This window comes from Pterocles gutturalis, unplaced genomic scaffold (genome assembly GCF_000699245.1).
Source record: "Pterocles gutturalis isolate BGI_N339 unplaced genomic scaffold, ASM69924v1 scaffold17947, whole genome shotgun sequence".
Lineage (NCBI taxonomy): Eukaryota > Metazoa > Chordata > Aves > Pterocliformes > Pteroclidae > Pterocles > Pterocles gutturalis.
This window is the reverse complement of record NW_010108277.1, coordinates 9,227-17,904: the sequence shown is the minus strand read 5'-3', so window position 1 is coordinate 17,904 and position 8,678 is coordinate 9,227. Positions and strand designations below refer to the sequence as shown.

At 48.1% G+C, this 8,678-nt stretch overlaps 1 protein-coding gene across 1 annotated transcript in view; it reads right to left on the bottom strand.

Moving 5' to 3' along the window:
* KLHDC10 (kelch domain containing 10) overlaps window positions 1-6,451 on the bottom strand; it is a gene marked incomplete at its 5' end in the record, with an annotated part of 8,275 nt that extends 1,824 nt beyond the window's left edge. The window contains 7 exons of the mRNA XM_010072591.1: window positions 1,386-1,433; window positions 2,141-2,207; window positions 2,985-3,069; window positions 3,862-4,010; window positions 4,257-4,411; window positions 4,952-5,173; window positions 6,363-6,451. Of these exons, the coding sequence (XP_010070893.1) occupies window positions 1,386-1,433; window positions 2,141-2,207; window positions 2,985-3,069; window positions 3,862-4,010; window positions 4,257-4,411; window positions 4,952-5,173; window positions 6,363-6,451 (815 nt within the window). The remainder of the gene's footprint in view (window positions 1-1,385; window positions 1,434-2,140; window positions 2,208-2,984; window positions 3,070-3,861; window positions 4,011-4,256; window positions 4,412-4,951; window positions 5,174-6,362) is intronic.
* Between the last annotated feature and the right edge of the window lie 2,227 nt (window positions 6,452-8,678).

Genomic DNA, 8,678 nt, shown 5'->3' with positions numbered 1-8,678 from the left:
AAACATTTCTTCCCAAGATCTCATCTCCATCTCCCCTCTTCCAGCTCAAACCCGTTCCCTCGTCCTGTCCCTGCACCCCCTGATCCAGAGCCCCCCCAGCTCTCCTGTAGCCCCCTTTCAGCACTGGAAGGTGCTGGAAGGTCTCCCCGGAGCCTTCTCTTCTCCAGGCTGCACACCCCAACTCTCCCAGCCTGTCCTCGCACAGGAGCTGCTCCAGCCTCGAACCATCTCCGTGGCTCCTCTGGCCCCGCTCCAGCAGCTCCGTGTCTGTCCTGTGCTGAGGACCCCAGAGCTGGGTGCAGCACCCCAGGGGGGGTCTCACCAGAGCGGAGCAGAGGGGGACAATCCCCTCCCTCGCCCTGCTGCTCACGCTGCTGGGGATGCCCCCAGGACACGGGGGGTTTCTGGGCTGCCAGCGCACATCGCCGGCTCATGCTGAGGTTCCCAGCCCGCCTGTGATCCCAGCCCCACCGTGGCAGAGTCAGAGCTAAATGCCATGGAGAAGCAGGAGTGCAGTGCAGGAGTTCACTGATATCTGTGTTTGATCAGATTCTGCTGGTTTTAAACCCATGGGGGGTTTAAACCCCTGGCTCCTAGTCCTGCTGCCTGCCAGAGGCACGTCCTTGCTCCCGGCTTTGCCCAAGTTCTCAACTCAGAGGTCTGCACTGAACAAAATACTGCTGAAGGTGAGTGGAAGCATCTCCCAGCTCCTGCCTTACTTTTATTGGTACAATTAGCCCTCCTAAGAAATCTAATCTGGCTTATCACTCTTCTGCATGGCCCAGCACCCTTTAATACCCAGCACTCAGTAATCGATCTGAAGACAGTTTTGAAAACAACGATCAACATTGCAGCTGCTTCTTCAGTCCATTACGAGCAATTTATCAAGTTTGGGGGAATGTTGTCTTGGAGGACAACGAGGCTATGGGAGAGATCCAAATCCAGCTGAAGGAACACTCTACCCTTCAAAATTGTGGGTAAATGAACACGGATTGCATGTGCAGAGCCCTCTCTGTTTGCTTGCAACCAAGAAGTTGCAGAGTAGCAGGGACACTCGTGGCTGAACTACGTGGTGTTTTACACTGAAGCAGCCACACGTCCAAAGGAGATTTATGTGTTGCATAAACTACTGCAGGATTACAGATGGTGAGAGTACCGTGCAGTGCAGAAGTCAATTTGCCTACAGCAAGATCCCTCATACGAAGAATGGTGCCAACTGGGCAGCTTAAGGCCTGGTAACACGAAATAAATCCTCTTCCAGAAAAGACACGCGTGCCCTGCAGTTCTCTCTAACGTGTTGGAAGCCAGCATCTCTCAGGCTGGAAGGACGGGCTTGTCATTGCTAGGCTGTACAGGATACACCGATTTTCAGAGGCAGATCTTACCATTTTTTATCTGAACGCAGCTATGGCATCTTCTGGCTGCTGGGAAGCCTGAGGAGAATAAAAAAATGTATCAATTAGTTGCTTTAAAGTGCTTGGGCAGGTGGTGATTATATCTCAACATATAATCGTGGATAGGAGTAATTTGTTTTATTTATAAGGAGCTTCTTGCTTTCCTACAATCATAGGTACAACATCTCTAATTTAGCAACCAGCTGTTCCAGGTTTGACTCCTACTTGCTCTCCAGGGAAGGAAGAATTGTGCTGGAATCTCATTCCCCACAGACTCCGTAACTCTCACCTCTGGCTTGGTGAAAAGCAGCAGCCAAGGACCTACAAGGTTTTGGGGAAACCCCTGCTGCTATCCAGGCCAGGGTGTGGTCCCTCAGAAGGAGCAGAGATGACGCGTGTCTTCTTCTGGGAGCAGAGCCAGACACTATCACCTTTCCCACCCGCGGAGGGAGAGAAGCCAGGCTGCTAAATCTGCTTCGGATGGGTTAGTCCTCATTGCTAAAGCAGGACCTCGAAGCCAGCGTTAAGTCACAGACTGTACAACAAGGTTAGGAAAAAAGCTTTCAGCCTGCCAGCAAAAAGCGACGTTGACCATCTCAGCCACTCTCTGGTTTACAAGGGAAGGCACCCGAAATTCCAGAAAGGTTAGGAAAAAAGCTTTCAGCCTGCCAGCAAAAAGCGACGTTGACCATCTCAGCCACTCTCTGGTGGTTTACAAGGGAAGGCACCTGGAATTCCAGACTCACCAACTTTTTCATGAGGTCTTGTGGCAATTTCCTCCCAGGTGTTGGTTTCAAGGTTGTACGCGTGGATCTGAAGGGATAAAGAGGAGCCATTAGTTCCTCCCGGCTCTCCCAGCACTACGATGACGCAGTCAGAGGCTCTGACCCAGGGAGCCACTATAAATAACACCTCTTTTTCATTTCAGTGTAAAAACAAAAATAGATAATCGCAGCCAGTGACTAAGCAGGTAGAACATCACCTTCTCCAGCTTACTCAAGCTTTCATCTCAGGCTTTGCTGTTTGAGCCCCACAGATAAAGAAAAAGAATATTGCTTTTTAAAAAAAACCTGGACCAATTAAAGCCCACACCCTCCAGTTCTCAGAAGTATTTAGAAATACCCATCTCGTACTGCACGTAAGGAGAAAATTGTGTTGGAAGCAAAGGTTGACCACAAGAAAGGAAATGAAATCATACAATTAGGGGAGAAGACAGAAGAGTCACTGTATCAATATCTGAATTTAACGTCAAGGATTTCCTTCCTTTGGCACTTTCTTGTTTTTGGCACAAATACGAGATTTAGAAAGATGCCCTAAATGTTTTTTAAATGTTTTTAAAATGAGAAGCTTTGATAACAGATCTGGGGAAATGAAGCTGTTTTGCAGATCAGTATGGACACTGTGTAAGTCAACAGGACATGTTTGTGGCAACACCAGTTTTTACAGAAACAGAACAATCTGCTCCTCAGTTATCTATTTTTTTTTTACCAAGCTCTCTGGACAAAGTCAGACAAAGAGACTGTGCTGGTTACACTTCACTGCAGAAAATCTCCTACCCAGGCAAGCGCTCAAGGTTTCTGATCTCTGTACCTTATCTAAGGAATAAGCTGTCCAGGACGTTCCACCTCCCAAGATATAAATCCGTTGACCATCGTGTGCGATCTCATGTCTGTACCTGAAGGTGCAGAGAACGACATTTAGCAGCACAAGAAATAAGTGCAAGTGAGCAAGAACAAAGCTTTCTGGAAAACAACTCAAATGGTTTAAGCTGACACCCCAAGCCCGGCTTCGCTGTATCACCACCACAGGTTGGGAGCTTTCAGAAGGCGTGGAATATTTCATGATCAATCTAAGCAGCACCCCAGAAGGTTGAAAAGCATTTTCTGAGAGCAGAGCACCCCGGAACTTAAGTAAAAATATGTTGTGGAGCATCATGATGGCCCTTGATACTCCATCCCCTTCTCTCACTAAGTCACCGATTCATCTCCCAGCCCTCCTTCCTCCACGCCCTGCTACAGAATAGGTAGTTCCCAGCTGAAAGCCCAGCCCAGAAGCCTGTCTGTGCTCTCTCAGCTTCTCACTCCCAGTAAAGGTGGCGACTCCCCAGTATAAAAGGGTGTAAATATGTAAAGGGTGAGTGTCAGGAGGATGGAGCCAGGCTCTTCTCTGTGACATCCAGTGACAGGACAAGGGGCAATGGGTTCAAGCTGGAACATAGGAGGTTCCACTGGAATATGAGAAAAAACTTCTTCACGGTGAGGGTGACAGAGCACTGGAACAGGCTGCCCAGAGAGGGTGTGGAGTCTCCTTCTCTGGAGACATTCAAAGCCCGCCTGGATGCGTTCCTGTGTGATCTGATCTGGGTGTCCTGCTCCGGCAGGGGGATTGGACTGGATGAGCTTTCGAGGTCCCTTCCCATCTCTAACATTCTGTGATTCTGTGATTCCAGGACCGTCCAGCTGCTCACCTCTCCTCTGGCATGTCACAGGACATGTTGTTTGGTTTCAGCTGGATCCACTCTCTGGTGTTGAGGTCTAGTTTATGTAGGTCGGTACTGTAAATGTAACCAGTTGTTCCTCCAAACACGTAGAGACAACCATTGATGATGGCCATGGCCTGGAAGGTAACAGAGAGAAACCAGTTAGAAAGGACGTGTGGCATCAGTGTATGAAAAAAAGGGAATTTCCACCCTCCCAAAGCAAGCCACTGCTGGCAAAGTTCCACCTACAACTTCCAAAATGACGTGTTCAGGAGGAACACGAAGAGCAAACAAAGACGATACACTAGCAGAGAAGAGATCTCCGTGCTCTGGCCCCTTTTCTGGGACACTGAAAGTGCCTTGAGAAGGGATGTCCTTCATACCTGGCCGTAGATCCGATTCGGTTTCTTTCCTCGGCAGCTGAGCAGGGCCCATCTTTTGTACTTGACATTGCAGACGTGAACATCGTTGCCGTTGCTCTCCCCAAAGGGGATCCCGGTGCCCCCGAACACGAGCAGGTTGTTGCCGTGCAGTACAACTAGGAGAGAGAGACAGAGCAGAGATACTTGTTGCTGTGAGACGCGGTAGAAGGGAACGACTCTCTGCTCTGGAGACAGCACGAGGCGGGCGTTCTATATTGTTGAAATACCCTACAAGTCACACTCCACATTTATGGCTTTGAAATGCTCTAGAAGAGGAAGAATACAAGCTAAAACCATGGTAACCAAAGGCCTGCTTTTAAAAATGGCTTGTGAACAAAGAGATCTATTTTTGGATGCTTTGAGATGTCTGATTGCACTGAGCACCTAGCTGCTGAAAGCGCAGGTGCCTTGCAACTATCAAGCTAAATACCTGAAGATCGCCTCTTGGGTTTGACATTTTTTCTTTCCCTCTGCACAAACCTCAGCGAAAGGGGAAACAAAAATCACAAAACCAGCCCAAACTCAAGGCCTACTTGCAAAAGAGTTGGAAACAGGATCCAGATTTCCCAGTTCTTGCCTGGTTTTGCATTCCACCAGGGACACCGATTAAAATAGCGTCAGGGGTAGGCACACAGGAATTGAATTTCCATACGTACGTGACATGGAGGCTAGCTCTCGGGGCATGTAGCCTTCAGTGCCCATCTGATGCCAGGTGTCTGTAGCGAAGTTGTACCGCCAGAGCTCCCTGAAGAGCGGGTAGTCTTCATTCTCTGGCCCACCGGACTCATCGTAGTCGGGATTGTAGCCTCCAAACACGTACAAGTTGGCATTATCCGCCACGCACCGATGGCCGCTTCTTGCCGGCGGAGACCTGTGGCCTGCAGCAAAAAGAGAAAAAGTAAAAGAGCTTCAGTGAGATGTCAGCAGATCCATCCCTCCAAGCAGGAACGGCGAGAGCCTTTGTGCGTCACCATCTCACTCACGTCCGCTCTAGCCCCTGGACCGCCTGCCTGAGATGACCTGACTGCAGATCGACGCACGACAATCCTTCCGTAACAGGTATTTCCAAAATATTTTACAAATTTTCCCTTCTGACATTCCATATGGCAGATCTAACTTCGGAAACAGTTCCAAAATGTTTAGATTTAAAGCTGCTCGATAGGAACAAAGAAGAAAAGTAATTATTTGCTCTCCCTCCTACACAAACCTTCCCTCTCTTCCTTCTCTTTTGCTCCTTGTATCTCAACTAGGCTCTCCCACTTTAGAACCTTCGACCTTCTGGGCTTCTTAAACATTAACCAACGCAGGTCTGATCCGGCAAGTAGAAGTCTGCTCATGGATGAAGGCATTTGCACTGGGAGGGAACACAGCAGGGAACCCATCTGAGATCCTCCAGGCTGAGGTTGACAACTGGTAGACGCAGCCCTTCCCAAAAGGAAGCCCTCTGCCTACCCACCTTCTTCCCTAAAAGCTGATGGAAATAAAAGCTGGGAGGATAATTCACGCTCAGAGCTCAACTGGAACAGGCAAAAAGAGCGATTAAATCCAGGAAAATCTAAATTGGACAATAGCAATTGTAAGTCTTGGCTGACAAGTGATCAAAAAGTAATTCAGAGCTTGCTCGGTGCACAGCAAGAATCCAGCACAGCGCCAGAGGTGGATGTTTTCTCTTCAGCGAGCCACAGGACCACCTAACGAATGAAAAAGATGAAAGGAACAGAAAGCGAGCAGGTCCCTGAACAAAGGAGCTGCTTGGGAGACGTGTGTAGAACATCTCAAGCTGACTACACCAGGAAGGTTTCAAAAATCATTTTTTCTGTGCAAGGTAAGTGTTTTGGTGAGAGTGACTCTAAGCTTCGTCTTGAAAAGGAGGATATATAACAGTCCCCTGAAATGTACGAATTTAACGAGTAACCATCACTCCTTCAAGCACATCCTCTGCTCGTTGCACCTCGAGAGAGGGCCAATTGTTCAGCTGACAATAAAGAGCAAACTAAAAAAAAAACACCAAAAAAATGACCTCCAAAAACCCTTCACCCAAACAAACTAGCGATCTTCGCCACCCACCTGCTCTCACAGCTCTTTTATGGATTTTTAGGACGGAACATGACCCAGTGAAGCGTCTAATTAGGACCCACCGTGTTTTTTTCTTACAGCTTGTTACAATTATCAGCAGTGAATCAGCCACATGGAGCAGTAACAAATGAGACATCAAGCATCTTTCCTCCAGGAAAGGTGAAATAAATGATTTGTCCAGGCTGAATAATGAATTTTAACTCAGCACAAGCAGCTTTGCTTCATCACGTTCCCTGTTTGCTGCTGCTTTAAGCTCCAAATCTTGTCCAAAAATTAAGCTGCTCTACAGGGTTCAGACAAACTCCTCGTGGCTACGTTTTGACAGATTTGGGTTGTTTCCAGTAATCATTGTGTCTCGCAGCAATCGCCACTTAGAAAACGAACAAGCACAGGCTAAAAGAGAGGGGAAGAAAGTTAAGGAATTAAGGGAAAAAATCTGTAGGCTTTGGTCTGGCAACCGAGCCAGCGCAGTGGCGCTGGGCACCCAGCACGGCGCAGACATTCGCATGCAGGAGGGGCGGATATTCCACGTACTAATAGCGGCAGCCGGGAATTTACTGGTCTCAGCGCTGGACTAAAGTGTTAAACAAATATTACATGCTTCAGAGGTGATTTACAAAGGCAAAGAGAAACATCCATGCCTTTTGGCTTTTTTATTTTAAATAAAACTACCCAAAGAGATGGATTTGCTTTTCCTAAGTGAACACATTGACAATAAAAGTATTTACAACCAAGGTAAACGTTCGGACTTTGGTATCAGAGATGCTTCGAGAGGGCAGTTCATCTGATTTTGGATATCTTCAAACAAAACCGTGCTTGAGAAGTGCCCGTGTCTCTCTGCAGCCTAGAGAGGATATCCTAGCAAAGGGCTCTGCCAAAGGGAGCCCATCCTTCTTGTTTCTTCTGTGTTTGCGCTGGAGGTCTCCAAAAAGAAGACCTGAAGGAACTGAAATAGGAGTTAAATTCCAGGGGAAGGTTGGGAGCACTGATGCCCACGTTCTGCAGGAGGTTGGGGTTTTAGTTCAATCACCCATTGAATTTAAACGGTGGTAGGAGTTCAAATATTACTTTGACTATAGATCCTATTCCCAGAGGGAAGAGGGGAGAAGAAGGCTGAGTTTTATCGAAAGCAAACAGACTAAAGAGTAAGAGGTGTAATTCAAAGGTAATAAATTAAAAACCAAAACCAAGACGGCCTTCTCTGCCACTCACCTCTCAAAACTAAAAAGGGAAGACACCTGACTTTGCCATAAAGCCCCAGAACAGTTCAGTTTCGACAGAAAGGGATCAATGTTTGATGAACACAGGTTCTCAAGACAGCAAGACAGGTACATCAAGCCCATACATTGCCCTGCTGGTCTCACCTCTTCCCATTTACCAAAAATCCCATCTCCTATCTCTAAAAAGATGAATGTTTTCAAGATATTTTCAAGGCATGGAAAAGGCAGCAGAAGCCAGAGCTGGTGTGAAAGAGATATTTGCAAGGGAGGGACTCTTCGTCAGGGACTGCAGGGACAGGACAAGGGGAAACAGTCTTAAGCTGAAAGAGGGGAGATGGAGATGAGATCTTGGGAAGAAATGTTTTCCTGTGCGGGGGGTGAGGCAGTGGCCCAGGGTGCCCAGAGAAGCTGTGGATGCCCCATCCCTGGAGGGGTTCAAGGCCAGGCTGGATGAGGCTTTGGGCAACCTGGGCTAGTGGGAGGTGTCCCTGCCCATGGCAGGGGGTGGAACTCGATGATCTTTAAGGTCCCTTCCAAGCCGAACCATTCTGTGATTCTCTGATTCTGTGAAGTACCCAACCAAGATGATGGGAAAGGAGCACTCTCGCCAACAACTCAAAGGGCTCTGTGCGCTACAGGAACAAATTTCTCAATTAAACACTCACTCAGTAACTGCCCTTCATCAGAAGCTGGGGATCCTCATGGCAAAGCTAAGAGGAGAAATGATGCCTGTCCCCGGTCTTGCATTCACAACTCAGCTGCTCCGGGGAAATCCACGGTCCTTGGCATTAAGCTGAACACCAAATTGTGGACAAGAGCGGCTGAAATGCCGCGCCCGTTACGTGGTGGTGGCTCCAAGCGAAAGGAGGGCTGGAAATGCCAACGGGAGCAAAGCTGCCACAAGCTCAAGGCCAGCCCCTGCAGCTATAAATGCAAGGAATTTTGCTCTGCTCAAGAATAACAAATTTTCTGCTCTATCCAAGCAGACCCCAGCTGCGTTTGCTCAACACCACACTCCATGTGCAAGGACTGACCTCACTCCGAAGCCTTCCCGTTTCCAGCCTGGTGTTTTCAGGTTTCACTCTTC